General features: G+C 38.8%; 3 protein-coding genes across 3 annotated transcripts; all 3 read left to right on the plus strand.

Moving 5' to 3' along the window:
• Positions 1 to 2,357: 2,357 nt before the first annotated feature.
• On the plus strand, positions 2,358 to 5,190 carry LOC133647699 (protocadherin gamma-A12-like). The gene has a single exon (XM_062043383.1). The coding sequence runs from the start codon at positions 2,622 to 2,624 to the stop codon at positions 5,112 to 5,114; it is 2,493 nt and encodes an 830-aa protein (XP_061899367.1). The 5' UTR covers positions 2,358 to 2,621; the 3' UTR covers positions 5,115 to 5,190.
• A 773-nt stretch (positions 5,191 to 5,963) lies between these two features.
• Positions 5,964 to 12,267, plus strand: LOC133648119 (protocadherin beta-8-like). The gene is made up of 3 exons (XM_062043901.1): positions 5,964 to 6,452; positions 7,746 to 8,519; positions 12,205 to 12,267. The coding sequence occupies exons 1-3, from the start codon at positions 6,072 to 6,074 to the stop codon at positions 12,265 to 12,267; spliced, it is 1,218 nt and encodes a 405-aa protein (XP_061899885.1). The 5' UTR covers positions 5,964 to 6,071.
• Positions 12,268 to 12,388: 121 nt separating this feature from the next.
• Positions 12,389 to 16,004, plus strand: LOC133648120 (protocadherin beta-4-like). The gene is made up of 3 exons (XM_062043902.1): positions 12,389 to 12,769; positions 14,063 to 14,836; positions 15,918 to 16,004. The coding sequence occupies exons 1-3, from the start codon at positions 12,389 to 12,391 to the stop codon at positions 16,002 to 16,004; spliced, it is 1,242 nt and encodes a 413-aa protein (XP_061899886.1).
• The last annotated feature ends 10 nt before the right edge of the window (positions 16,005 to 16,014 follow it).

A 16,014-nucleotide genomic window follows, 5' to 3' on the forward strand; every position in this document is an offset into this window, starting at 1 on the left:
ACCACTAAATGGTAACACCCGAATAAGTTTTTCAACTTGTTTAAGTCGGGGTCCACAGTGGTCTACAGTTCTACTTTATGTCTGACAGTAGACTTGATGTGGAAGCGTTAAAAATGACAACACGGCTGGCGGTCTGGAGATGAAGTGGAAGGTGGCTTGGCCTGGAGGAGGGCTTCGGCATGTAAATAAGACCGCCCACAAAAAGGCACCCTCTGAAGAGACGGTCAGAAAGCAGCTCGAAGATGTTGTGCAAAACAAAATCCATACAAAAATGTTGACCAAAGCACCACCATTACATGTTATGTAGACCACAAGGAGGTATTTTAAATGTCGAAAACAATATCACAACACGACTCCTTTGAAGATAATTGTAATTGTGTTCCTTGCTGCTGTCCATGGTGTTAAAATATTGACGTTTAAAGCAGACCTAATCCAATTCTTGTCGAAGAAAATTGATAGTTATAATCAATTCATACTTTGTATTTTGCCCACTTCCATATGAACATTAAGCCATTTTATTTACAGTTTTATATTGTCAAAGAGTAACTGAATATGAACTGAACCTAAAGAAAAAAACATTAAACATACTCGGCCAATTAAGCTGATTCTGATTTTGATTGTGATGAAGATTCTGACATAGTTAGGTAGGCTAATTACATAAAGTGCTCGGACCAAAAAAGCATATTAAAATCAATAACAATGCCCTTTGCAATTGTGTTTTGATCCTATTGCAAAATACTTCTTTTGTCCTGTTTTTTTTACAAATTGTTTTTGTAACTTGAGGAACCTGCCAGTCAGAGTTCAGGGTTAGACGCACTGTTAAAAGGCAGAGCGTGATGACGCAACCTCTCTCTGACCGGATTCTATTTCAAATCACGGCCGACTGTAAAAGACGAGACCCGAAAATCCTGGGGCCGTACTTTTCAAGCTTCTTAGAATTACTCCTAAGAAGTCTGCTAAGAGTTGACTTAAGAGTAAATAAATTATTCGCTGAAAGCTGCACTTAAAAGTTAGTTATCAAGCGTCTTACTCACACTTTCAGCGAAGTGTAGGACTGAATCTTAAGTGTCACACTCAGAGCTGAATTATGACATTACTATGTGCCGTAAACGGAATTTTAGGTGACGTCATTTCTGTGTCCATAGAAATGACCAATCACGGAAGGGAATCCGTTGTCTAAGAATAAAGAAATATCTTGGAAATATTTAAGTGGACAATGGGAGTGTATATTTTGACAATAAACTACAAAATAATACAAAACAAACTAGTCCCCCGTCTCCCTCTCTTCTATCGCCCACACACTCACTGACGTCACTCACCTCACGGCCACACACATACGCTACTGTCATAACATTTTCTTTCCAATTCATTAATTAGGCAACTAATTTGAAACTGGTGTGGGTGGCTCTATATATACTAGCCCACTGCAGCCACATGCAGAAATCAACAAGGAATCGAAAAGTATTAAATCTGTGACAAAAATAATATCCGCTCTGTCTAAACGATACCGTTTGATCAGCTGCTCGTCATCAAAAAAAACAACAACATTGTTCCGTTCCCTGAACGTTCGCGCACGTCTCTCTCGCCTCAGTGCCATCCCCTGCTGGCAACTCCTAGCCACTTAAGACACCTCTGAAGGTCTCGTAAATATCGTGGAGAGTAGGAGTGATTCTTAGACTTAAGAACGTTGATAAAAAGCTTTTATTCTTAAGTTTGAGAGTAGGACTAAATTTCGCAAATTCTCAGGACTTAAGTGTAAAATGGCACTCTAAGAAGCTTGATAAGTACGGCCCCTGAACTTCAACACACATTCAGTCATTCTTGATGTAAATGCAAAAAAAGTGACACTACAACACTATATTTGAGGATGTTGTGTTAAATGGTTACTGTGCATCATTTTAACCTGCCAATGGGTTTTTTATCCCACTATTTTGTATTTATTAAACAATGGGTTTTTTATCCAAGTATACAATTTTCATCTTTAGTCACCTGGCACTTCATGGGTTTGTGCAATGGATCAAAATATTATCCGGTGCTGTTCGATGCTTGACTTATGCAGTTAATCATGCTTTTGTGTTGTTTAGCGTCGGAACGTTTGGGTTTTTATTGTATTTAAGTATCTTATAATAGTATGTGTTTTAATCAAATATTTAGTCAAATAAATGTACAAAACTAATTCAGCCTCTTCCAATTTATTCTGGTATTTTAGTTGTATTGTATTTGCTTTATGTACCCAATCACTTAGAATTACTACATTTTTGGTGTGATATGTTTAGTTTGCATTTATTTTAAAATATGAAGAATATTGTTTTGTGCTGGTTTTATGTGAAAAGTGGTGAATATTATTGTGCTGTGGTAGAAAAGGTGAAATTCACCCTTTCGACTCTAAGGGACGCTCTTAGTCAGCATTTGGATGTCCTTTCATTCAGTCCATCACTGACTGTGGAAGCAGATTCGCTACGTGTTCATTTGAGGTCTAGGACGCATTGGAGTGAACAACAAAATTCACACGTTTTTGGTTAATTGAAGTCGTTTTTTTAGATCTAGAGAGAACTGATGATTGAAAAGAATATTTGTCGTTTGATTTAGTGGATACAAATCTTTTTATTTTTTTGGAAAAAATGGCACCTCGAAAATGCGTCGCTGACGCACGATGGATTCGGCGATTGTTGTCTGGACCACGACGCCAAATGGAACTACTTCTTTGCATCCTTTATTTGGTCACCACGGTAAGTGGTCAGATTCGTTATTCTATCCCAGAAGAAATGAAGAAAGGCTCAGTGATCGGTAATGTGGCGCAAGATCTCGGCTTGGATGTGAAAAGGCTGCGTTCAGGGCGGGCCCGCATCGTGACGAGGGGAACCAACCAGTACACCGAGCTGAAGACAGACAAAGGGCTTCTCGTCGTTAACGACAGAATAGACCGGGAGCAGCTTTGTGGAGATGTGACGCCATGTAGCTTCAGCTTTGAGGTCATTTTAGAAAACCCGATTGAATTGCACAGAATTATTGTTGAGGTTTTGGATATAAATGATCATGCTCCCATCTTTGCAAATAAAGATGAAGCTCTCATATTTGAAATAAGTGAATCAGCTGCAGTAGGAGTGCGCTTTCCTCTGCAAAGTGCAGAGGATGAAGATGTAGGACAAAACGCATTGCAGAATTATATTTTGTCACCAAATGATCATTTTATACTGAATCAGCATGCAAATCCAGATGGCAGCAAATATGTTGAAATGGTGCTCCAGAAGCCTTTAGACAGAGAGCAACGTCCCCGTTTGTCTTTAAAATTAATTGCAGTGGATGGTGGAACACCACAGAGATCTGGTACAGTAAATATAGAAATAAACGTGTTAGATGCAAATGACAATGAACCCATATTTAATCAATCAGAATATAAAGCAGCTGTCATGGAAAATGCAGTAAAAGGAACTAGTATAATTACTGTAAATGCTACAGATGCTGATATTGGTTCAAATGGACTCATCACATATAGTTTGTCCAAAAAGAGAGGAAGTGCCGCACAAATATTTAATATTGATGACAAAACAGGAACACTGTATTTGTCTGGTCAACTCGATTATGAAAAGGACAGAAAATATGAAGTGAGGGTGGAAGCAAAGGATCAAGGTGGGCTTACTGGGACCAGTAAAATTATATTTGATGTAATTGATGTAAATGACAATGCTCCAATTATTAATATAATGTCTTTTTCAAGTCCTCTGTCCGAAGATTCACTTCCTGGTACAACAATAGCAGTTCTAAACATACAAGATGCAGATTCTGACAGAAATGGACAAATAACATGTTCAATAAATGGAAAAATGCCTTTTAAATTGGAGAACTCTTTAACAAATTATTACAATTTGATTTCAGATCAGTACTTTGATAGAGAGTCTGTCCCAGAATATAACATAACAATAACAGCCACTGATCTTGGAATGCCCCCTCTTTCTACCTCAACAAAGTTACATCTTAGAATCTCAGACATTAATGACAATGCACCATTATTTGATAAAAACATTTATTCTGCTTATGTCTCAGAGAATAATTCTCCTGGCATTTCCATATTTGCTGTCACTGCCAGGGATGCTGACTGGAATCAAAACGCGAGAATATCTTATCTTTTAGAGGACACACAGATAAGTGGCAGTCCTGTTTCTACTTATGTTTCTTTAAATTCTGAAACTGGAGTTATTAGTTCTGTTCGATCATTTGATTATGAGCAAATTAAACAACTGGACTTGGTGGTCAGAGCTCAGGATGGAGGTTCTCCTCCTCTTAGCAGCAATGTGAGTGTTCGCATCCTGATCCAGGACCAGAACGACAACGCCCCCCAGGTCCTGTACCCGGTCCAGACGGGCGGCTCGGTGCTGGCTGAAATGGTGCCTCGTTCAGCAGATGTGGGCTACCTGGTGACTAAAGTGGTGGCTGTTGATGTGGACTCTGGACAGAACGCCTGGCTCTCCTATAAAGTGCACAAAGCCACAGACAGGGCGCTGTTTGAAGTGGGCCTACACAATGGAGAAATAAGAACTGTCCGCCAAGTCACTGATAAAGATGCTGTCAAACAAAGACTGAGTGTTCTAGTGGAGGACAACGGGCAGCCCTCTCGTTCAGCTACAGTCATTGTTAACGTGGCGGTGGCGGACAGCTTCCCTGAAGTGCTGTCAGAGTTCACTGACTTTAGCATGCACGACAAGGAGTACAATGACAAGCTGACTTTTTACTTAGTCTTGGCTTTGGCTGTAGTCTCCTTCCTCTTCATCACCTGCTTGCTGCTCATCATATCAGTCAAAGTGTACAGGTGGAGACAGTCTCGCGTCCTCTACCACTCCAACCTCCCTGTCATTCCATATTATCCACCACGTTACTCAGACACTTTGGGGACAGGGACTCTCCAACACGTGTACAATTACGAGGTGTGCAGGACCACCGACTCCAGGAAAGGTGACATGAAGAATATGCAAGCCATGAGTCAAAGTTTAGTGAGTGTGGATGGAGCTGATGCTGATACACCACATGTGACCAAGCAGATGTCAGGAAACTTTTCACAGATGTCAACTTTGGTGAGTGAAATATTTTACCATTCATTCTATATTTGTGTGGTATAAAACTTACACTGCCATCAAGAGGTTACAGTATTGTCACTTTACAACTTGAAGCTTCTGCTTCCTCTACAGATGTTTAACAACATGAAGGCTTTTTTACTGACTTCCCGGGTCATTTTATATGACCTTATCAGAATACTCTTGTTGTGTTTTTTGATCATTGTTTAGAGAAATATAGCATTATGGCTGGAGTCAAATATTTCACATTTATTTATGTGGTTTTATATGACAAATGTCATTGATTTAATGAGTGTTGTAATTTGTATTGCTGCTGCACATTGTGTTGACATATCGACATTTAAGCGGACCTATCTTGGAAGATAATTATCATATTCAATTTACACTTTGTATTTTACCCGCTTCCTGTTGCAAATTGACACACACATTTTTTGTTATATAGTATTATATTTTTAAAGGACTAAATAAAATCTGGAGGGGGAAAAAAACATTACATGAAGTTTGGTAGTCTTATAGACTGCTTGAACAAAATACTTTTATTAACAACAATAAGAATACATTTTGTAATTGCGTTTTGATACCATTAAAACACCTCCTTTTTAAACAAATATTTATTATAGTCATACATTTTTGTATGGTGTGAGCTCTTAATTTATCATTTATCTGACAATATGAAGAACATTGATTTTGACTGATAATGTATTTAATGTGAACATGTTCAGTGATATTTATTGTGCAATTGTTGAATATAGATGTGAAATTCACCATTTAGACTCTAAGGGACGCTCTTGGTCAGCATTTGATTGCCGTTCCATTCAGTCCATCACTGACTATGTAATGAAACATCCTCGCTGTGTTCATTTGAGCTTGAGGACGCATTAGAGTCAACTATATCCACACGTTTGTGTCCATTTTAAGTCTTTGTTGGATCTATAACGAACGGATATTTTTAAAAGAAGATCTGTCGTTTGACTTGCTGGATGCAAATCTTGTTATTGCAAAATGGCACCTCGAAAATGCGTCGCTGACGCACGATGGATTTGGCGATGGTTTTCTGGCCCACGACACCAAATGGGACTTATTTTTTGCATCTTTTATTTGGTCACCACGGTAAGTGGTCAGATTCGTTATTCTATCCCTGAAGAGACGAAGAAAGGCTCAGTGATCGGTAATGTGGCGCAAGATCTCGGCTTGGACGTGAAAAGGCTGCGTTCAGGGCGGGCCCGCATCGTGACGGGAGAAAACGTCCAGTACACCGAGCTGAAGACAGACAAAGGGCTTCTCGTCGTTAACGACAGAATAGACCGGGAGCAGCTTTGTGGAGATGTGACGCCATGTAGCTTCAGCTTTGAGGTCATTTTAGAAAACCCGATTGAATTGCACAGAATCATTGTTGAGGTTTTGGATATAAACGATCATGCTCCCATCTTTGCAAATAAAGATGAAGCTCTCATATTTGAAATAAGTGAATCAGCTGCAGTAGGAGTGCGCTTTCCTCTGAAAAGTGCAGAGGATGAAGATGTAGGACAAAACGCATTGCAGAATTACATTTTGTCACCAAATGATCATTTTATCCTGAATCAGCATGCAAATCCAGATGGCAGCAAATATGTTGAAATGGTGCTCCAGAAGCCTTTAGACAGAGAGCAACGTCCCCGTTTGTCTTTAAAATTAATTGCAGTGGATGGAGGAACACCACAGAGGTCTGGTACAGTAAATATAGAAATAAATGTTTTAGATGCAAATGACAATGAACCCATATTTAACGAATCAGAATATAAAGCAGCTGTTCTAGAGAATGCAGTTAAAGGAACTAGTATAATTACTGTAAATGCTACAGATGCTGACAGTGGTTCAAATGGACTCATCACATATAGTTTGTCCAAAAAGAAAGAAAGTGCAGCAGATATATTTAATATTGATGAAAAAACAGGCACAATTTATGTGTCCGGTCAAATAGATTATGAAAAGGACAGAAAATATGAAGTGAGGGTGGAAGCAAAGGATCAAGGTGGACTTACTGGGACCAGTAAAATTATATTTGAGGTCATTGATGTAAATGACAATGCTCCAGTTATTAATATAATGTCCTTTTCAAGTCCGCTGCCTGAAGATTCACCACCTGGTACAACAATAGCAGTTCTAAACATAAAGGATGCAGATTCTGACAGAAATGGACAAATAACATGTTCCATAAATCGGAAAATGCCTTTTAAATTAGAGACCTCTTTATCAAATTATTATAATTTGATATCAGATCAGTACTTTGATAGAGAGTCTGTCCCAGAATATAACATAACAATAACAGCCACTGATCTTGGAACGCCCCCTCTTTCTACCTCAACAAAGTTACATCTTAGAATCTCAGACATTAATGACAATGCACCATTATTTGATAAAAACATTTATTCTGCTTATGTCTCAGAGAATAATTCTCCGGGCATTTCCATATTTGCTGTCACTGCTAGAGATGCTGATTGGAATCAAAATGCGAGAATATCTTATCTTTTAGAGGACACACAGATAAGTGGCAGTCACGTTTCTACTTATGTTTCTTTAAATTCTGAAACTGGAGTTATTAGTTCTGTTCGATCATTTGATTATGAGCAAATTAAACAACTGGACTTGGTGGTCAGAGCTCAGGATGGAGGTTCTCCTCCTCTCAGCAGCAACGTGAGCGTTCGCATCCTAATCCAGGACCAGAACGACAACACCCCCCAGGTCCTGTACCCGGTCCAGACGGGCAGCTCGGTGCTGGCTGAAATGGTGCCTCGTTCAGCAGATGTGGGCTACCTGGTGACTAAAGTGGTGGCTGTTGATGTGGACTCTGGACAGAACGCCTGGCTCTCCTATAAAGTGCACAAAGCCACAGACAGGGCGCTGTTTGAAGTGGGCCTACACAATGGAGAAATAAGAACTGTCCGCCAAGTCACTGATAAAGATGCTGTCAAACAAAGACTGAGTGTTCTAGTGGAGGACAACGGGCAGCCCTCTCGTTCAGCTACAGTCATTGTTAACGTGGCGGTGGCGGACAGCTTCCCTGAAGTGCTGTCAGAGTTCACTGACTTTAGCATGCACGACAAGGAGTACAATGACAAGCTGACTTTTTACTTAGTCTTGGCTTTGGCTGTAGTCTCCTTCCTCTTCATCACCTGCTTGCTGCTCATCATATCAGTCAAAGTGTACAGGTGGAGACAGTCTCGCGTCCTGTACCACTCCAACCTCCCTGTCATTCCATATTATCCACCACGTTACTCAGACACTTTGGGGACAGGGACTCTCCAACACGTGTACAATTACGAGGTGTGCAGGACCACCGACTCCAGGAAAAGTGACATGAAGAATATGCAAGCCATGAGTCAAAGTTTAGTGAGTGTGGATGGAGCTGATGCTGATACACCACATGTGACCAAGCAGATGTCTGGAAACTTTTCACAGATGTCAACTTTGGTGAGTCAAATATTTCACTCGTTCTCTATTTTCATGGCAACGTTCAATGATTCAAGTAAAATAACATAACTGCTGCCCTATGGTGTTGAAATATTGACATTTCAAACTGTTCTTACGCACAGCTCAACTATATCGTAGCATATCGGTTTCCAACAGGGGTCCACGACTGCTCAATGCTTCTCTATGAATAGCTAACATGGTTTTACAAGTGAGGAGATTACAATTATACCTCCTTTTATCAATGGACAGACATGATTATGTATGCATGCAGCAGTGTGAAGTGGAAGTTACAATAAATATCATAAAAAGTTCAGAAGATAAAACGGCCATAAATATTAGTATAGTCTATAAACAAGATGCAATTTGGCTTTAGAAAACATCACTCTACTGAGACGGCTGTTTGATTCTTTCTGGAAAGCATAGCTGGATGCAGGTGGTGTAATTTGTGCGGTTTTTCATCGATTTTAGAAAAACATAATTAACCACCAGACACTGTTGACTAAATTGTCTTGTTTCAACTTTTCCTCATGTACTCTGCGATGGACTGAATCATACATGCATGCAAGATCACAGTGTGTTAGGAGACAGAACATTAGGTCAACATCACATAACAACAATCTTGGGATACCACAGGTGTCAGTGCTTGGTCCACCCCTTTTCAGATTGTTTATAAACGATCTGCCAAGTTGTTGTCCTTCAAATGTCACCTTGCCAAATGTATGCCGATGATGCTTTGCCGTATGTCAAGGCAAAATATTTAAAAAAAACTTGCTTCACAAAAACTGACAGACGTTATGAAAAATATGCATGACAGGCATGAAAAATTATTATATTATTATAGAAGTTTATTTGAAATAGGGACAGATACAAAACCATAGACATCTGAAACAGTTATCCGATGTATGCATCATAGTGTTTGTAGCCAAAGCTAATTTACAACACTTGTCCCCAACAACAACAACAACAACACAGATCCAACATCATTAAAATAGGAAAATAAAAAATAGAATGAGTTGATAATAATGATAATAGTAATAATACAGACAAAGTGCAAACTGGATAAAAGCCAATAATAATAATAATAACACAGACAAAGTGCAGACTAGATAAAAACAAATTAGTAAAAATGAATAAAAACTAAACATGGGAACACGATTGTTGCTCAACTAGCCATAATTGTGTTTGTTTTTTGAAAGTGACAAGTGCAGGTATACTTTTCAAAGTGTCCGGTAAAGAGTTCCATGGTTGTGGTCCTTTTATTGAAAAGGCAGTCTGGGCAAAAGATGTTATACGGAATGCAACACAACAGTTGCCTTTTGACACTGCTCGGGTGGTAGATGTGGTACCACTTTGCAGTCTTGTAATTGCCTTGCAGAGCAATTGGGGAGCAGAGTTATACAAGCATTCAAAAACCAGTTTGACTGTGTGTAACAAAATAAAATTGGTAATACTTAAAATATTGTATTTGGTTCAAATTTGGCAATGATGATATCGTATACTCTTCTTGTCTAGAACTTTCAAGGTGCGGTTATAAAGACACTCAATTTTCTTGATTGATGACTGGTGTGCCTGGGACCATGTAGTTAAGCCATAAAATCCCAACTATACCTGAACATATCTAAGACTGTGTACTTCTCAAAAAATGCAAATACTGACAGTGATCCCAATGTTTTAGAAGTAGTACAAGAGTTTAACTACTTTGGAATCGCTTTTGACCAGGGGTGTCAAACTCATTTTAGCTCAGGGGTCGCATGGAGGAAAGTCTATTCCCACGTGGGCCGGATGGGTAAATTCATGGCATAATAAACTAAAAATACAACTACGACAACTTCAGATTGTTTTCTTTGTTCTACTTCATCCCAAAATAGAACAAGCACATTCGAAAAATGTACATATCGCAAATAATCTTCTTGACAAAACACTTCAAGTTAGTCGAAAATTCTCAGGATCGAAGACGTAATTCTGCAGCAACTTTTATTTTAACCATTTGTGTGGGTTATGATTATTTATTTTGTCGAAATGGAAAATAAGAACATCAAATAAGTCGGCATCCCAGTAAGAGAAAACATTGTACAGTAAGTGATTGATTAATTATGTTTGTAGTTTGTATTTCTTGTTCAGCACTTAGCAATAGTGTTACATGATGCTTAGTTTCACTAAAGTGGCATCTGTTTTGCACACATGTTCTAAAACTTGTAGATCATCCCCCTTATATTCAGGCTCACAAACATAAGGCTCTGAATCATAATTTTCCCAAATACATTGTTGTTGGCTCTCACAAAGTCTGCATGATTGGCAGTGTTGTGGTCGGCGAAGGGAACAGTAGCCCCCCCTGGTGACGTCAGAGAGCACGTGACTGGCCTGCTATTTATCTCCCAGGAAGTCCATGAAATGTATACTGTTTTGATCATATCTCTTGACTCGCAAACTTTGCAAGTTTTTTGGCAATATGTTTTTCCATTATGATATTGTTCATGAAAGCTATGAGTGGTCATTGATTTAGTGCTGTTGCAAAATCTGATATATAGGAGTAGAGGAGGTTATCTTTCCTGATCCGAGACAATATGTTAAGAAGTAAAAATGCCTGAAAAAGCAACAATAGGGACTGAAGAATGACTCAATCGCAGAGTTAAAAGGAAGCATAACAGAAGGCCTTCTTATTTCATTATTGTGTCTGTGTAATGCACTACGATAATACACTATAGCAATATTTATTTTCATGCATGCAGGCAGGATGTTAAATTTTAAAGCTCATGTGGTTGGCTTTGGAGCGTTTGACGAATGTAATGTGTGATGTGACGGTGAGGGAGGCAAGGTTGGATGTAAACAATTGTCTCAAAAAGCTAGCTCACAAATGGAGGTGTTGCCTGTTTCTTATTTTTTCATATAATAGTTGTATTTATTATCTTAATTTTTGTCATTTAAATGTCACTCGTGTATTTTTTGTACACTGTGAGTGACTTTAGAATTAACTCAGGATCAGAAACAGAATCAGAATCGTTAGGAATATTTAAGGTATAAGATCTTACTACAAAACAAAACGTGGCTTACATCATCGTTCATAACCCTTTAAGGAGTCGAGACAGCTAAATATTGCACTAAAACAAGGTGCCTCTATGATCAGTTTTATTTTAAACATATATTCAAGATATTTGAGTAGGGGTCCCCCACTCTATAGCAATTTTAGTTTGGAGGTCCTTGGCCCAATAGACGTTGAAGACACCTGCTATAGGACAATAACGATTATATTCCATGCTGACTTTGTTTTTTTTCTTTTCCACCATAGCAAATCAACAATATTTTACAGTATAAATATTTTAAAATAGGGACTGAACATGAACTACATCTGAAAAAAGTACATAATATCAAGTTATAGGAACATAAAACAATTTTGGAAATGAATGTTACATGATAAATAATAAATGTAGTAATGTTGTTTCGATATTATTCAATATATTGCCTTTGTCTTATGTCAACCATATCTTTATCTGTCAGATAATTAATAGCCTGAACTCGTATTTTTGCATTTATCTGAAAAAAATTAAGAACTGTTTTAGACTGATCATGCATTGTATGTGAAACTGTTGAGTAATATTGTTGTGCAGTGGTAGAATATAGATGTGAAATTCACCATTTCGACTGTAAGGGACGCTCTTGGTCAGCATTTGAATGTCCTTTCATTCAGTCCATCACTGACTATGTAATGAAGCAGTCGCGCTGTGTTCATTTGAGCTTGAGGACGCAGTAGCGTCAACAACTATATCCACACCTTTTTGTTCATTTTAAGTCGTTTTGGATCGAAAATGAACGGATATTTTTGAGGAAAATTGGTAATTTGATTTACAGATTACTTATCTTTCTATTGGAAAATGGCATCTCGAAAATGCGTCGCCGACGCACGATGGATTTGGCGATGGTTTTCTGGCCCACGACACCAATTGGGACTGCTTATTTGCATCTTTTATTTGGTCACCACGGTAGGTGGTCAGATTCGTTATTCTATCCCAGAAGAAATGAAGAAAGGCTCAGTGATCGGTAATGTGGCGCAAGATCTCGGCTTGGATGTGAAAAGGCTGCGTTCAGGGCGGGCCCGCATCGTGACGGGAGAAAACGTCCAGTACACCGAGCTGAAGACAGACAAAGGGCTTCTCGTCGTTAACGTCAGAATAGACCGGGAGCAGCTTTGTGGAGATGTGACGCCATGTAGCTTCAGCTTTGAGGTCATTTTAGAAAACCCGTTAGAATTGCACAGAATCATTGTTGAGGTTTTGGATATAAACGATCATGCTCCCATCTTTGCAAATAATGAAAAAGCTCTCAAATTTGAAATAAGTGAATCAGCTGCAGTAGGAGTGCGCTTTCCTCTGAAAAGTGCAGAGGATGAAGATGTAGGACAAAACGCATTGCAGAATTACATTTTGTCACCAAATGATCATTTTATACTGAATCAGCATGCAAATCCAGATGGCAGCAAATATGTTGAAATGGTGCTCCAGAAGCCTTTAGACAGAGAGCAACGTCCCCGTTTGTCTTTAAAATTAATTGCAGTGGATGGAGGAACACCACAGAGATCTGGTACAGTAAATATAGAAATAAATGTTTTAGATGCAAATGACAACGAACCCATATTTAATCAATCAACATATAAAGCAGCTGTTATAGAAAATGCAGTTAAAGGAACTAGTATAATTACTGTAAATGCTACAGATGCTGACAGTGGTTCAAATGGACACATCACATATAGTTTGTCCAAAAAGAAAGAAAGTGCAGCAGATATATTTAATATTGATGAAAAAACAGGCACAATTTATGTATCTGGTCAAATAGATTATGAAAAGGACAGAAAATATGAAGTGAGGGTGGAAGCAAAGGATCAAGGTGGGCTAACCGGGACCAGTAAAATTATATTTGATGTAATTGATGTAAATGACAATGCTCCAATTATTAATAAAATGTCATTTTCAAGTCCTATGTCCGAAGATTCGCCTCCTGGTACAACAATAGCAATTCTAAACATAAAGGATGCTGATTCTGAGAGAAATGGACAAATAACATGTTCAATAGATGGAAAAATGCCTTTTAAATTAGAGACGTCGTTAACAAATTATTACAATTTAATATCAGATCAATACTTTGATAGAGAGTCTATGTCAGAATATAACATAACAATAACAGCCACTGATCTTGGAACGCCCCCTCTTTCTACCTCAACAAAGTTACATCTTAGAATCTCAGACATTAATGACAATGCACCATTATTTGATAAAAACATTTATTCTGCTTATGTCTCAGAGAATAATTCTCCCGGCATTTCCATATTTGCTGTCACTGCTAGAGATGCTGATTGGAATCAAAACGCGAGAATATCTTATCTTCTAGAGGACACACAGATAAGTGGCAGTCCTGTTTCTACTTATGTTTCTTTAAATTCTGAAACTGGAGTTATTAGTTCTGTTCGATCATTTGATTATGAGCAAATTAAACAACTGGACTTGGTGGTCAGAGCTCAGGATGGAGGTTCTCCTCCTCTCAGCAGCAACGTGAGCGTTCGCATCCTGATCCAGGACCAGAACGACAACACCCCCCAGGTGCTGTACCCGGTCCAGACGGGCGGCTCGGTGCTGGCTGAAATGGTGCCTCGTTCAGCAGATGTGGGCTACCTGGTGACTAAAGTGGTGGCTGTTGATGTGGACTCTGGACAGAACGCCTGGCTCTCCTATAAAGTGCACAAAGCCACAGACAGGGCGCTGTTTGAAGTGGGCCTACACAATGGAGAAATAAGAACTGTCCGCCAAGTCACTGATAAAGATGCTGTCAAACAAAGACTGAGTGTTCTAGTGGAGGACAACGGGCAGCCCTCTCGTTCAGCTACAGTCATTGTTAACGTGGCGGTGGCGGACAGCTTCCCTGAAGTGCTGTCAGAGTTCACTGACTTTAGCATGCACGACAAGGAGTACAATGACAAGCTGACTTTTTACTTAGTCTTGGCTTTGGCTGTAGTCTCCTTCCTCTTCATCACCTGCTTGCTGCTCATCATATCAGTCAAAGTGTACAGGTGGAGACAGTCTCGCGTCCTGTACCACTCCAACCTCCCTGTCATTCCATATTATCCACCACGTTACTCAGACACTTTGGGGACAGGGACTCTCCAACACGTGTACAATTACGAGGTGTGCAGGACCACCGACTCCAGGAAAGGTGACATGAAGAATATGCAAGCCATGAGTCAAAGTTTAGTGAGTGTGGATGGAGCTGATGCTGATACACCACATGTGACCAAGCAGATGTCAGGAAACTTTTCACAGATGTCAACTTTGGTGAGTCAAATATTTCACATTTATTTATGTGTTTTTATATGACAAATTTCATTGATTTAAAGAGAGTCTGTGCATTACTACTCTCCATGCTATTTAAATATTGTTTTTAGCAGACATAACTCTCGATTCATAAAAGTACCTTAGGAAAATTGTTAGTATATATAATACCGTTAATAAATGTGTATTTTGCCCACTGGCAAATTAAAGCTCATCCATTTTTATAGTAGGTTTATCATTATTTGAAAACAGGGACGGTATATTGGTGAGTAAATATTTGTGAAATACTCAACCAAACATGTTTAAGTCTTACACTAGTCACAGTTGACAGGGATTATTTTCATCCTTTTTTCATAGCTGTATTATACATGGTGCTTTAAGTCATTCCAAAATATTTACTAAACATGTATGGGTTTATGAAGAAATACCGTTGACAAATAATAACATTATCTATTACTTTTTGTTTTGTAATTGTGCTCATAGTTTAACATACCCTGGTGGAACTTGTGATCTTTTGGCTATATTTGAGAATATGAATGGAAATACAAACATGTCAATGCTGATGGGTAAACATGTTCCTTTAGTATTGTCTAGTAACGTGCGGCATTTATCATGCCATCAGTTTTGACTAATCCCTTGGGCCTTTGTAGCTTATACATTCCCAAAACATTAGAAAACCACCTGCATGTTTCACCATAAGAATGGTGTACCTTTCATCATGATCTGTGTTGATTCTTCATTTAGGGTTGTGGCCACAGCAGTCAGTGTTGGTCTTGTCTCATCCTTTCAAAATACGTTTGTTCCAGACATTTTAAGGCTTGTCTCTATGCCGTATGCTGAGTATTGTAAGCAGGCTGCATAGCTGTAAGTTCCTAAAACTGCCTTTATGTTTGCTGAAGTTATGTGTGGGTTTTTCATGGCATCCCAAACAGTTTTGTGGCAGTTGTCTTTCAAGTGTTGCTGGCCTTTTTTCCTGAATTTTCCATTTTCCACTTCTAAGTTAGAATTTGAACGATACTGATTGGCTTTCTCAATTCTCTGGATATCTGTTTGTGTAATTTCCTTGCTGTTGTATGTAATGTAGTTCAACTACAGTACCGTCTCCCACAGGTCAGTTAATGGTGTGCTTTCTTTCCGCATGAACTGGAATAACTGGTGCTGCATTGGTTGAAACATGCAGT

The sequence above is a fragment of the Entelurus aequoreus genome, linkage group LG04 (assembly GCF_033978785.1).
Source record: "Entelurus aequoreus isolate RoL-2023_Sb linkage group LG04, RoL_Eaeq_v1.1, whole genome shotgun sequence".
Lineage (NCBI taxonomy): Eukaryota > Metazoa > Chordata > Actinopteri > Syngnathiformes > Syngnathidae > Entelurus > Entelurus aequoreus.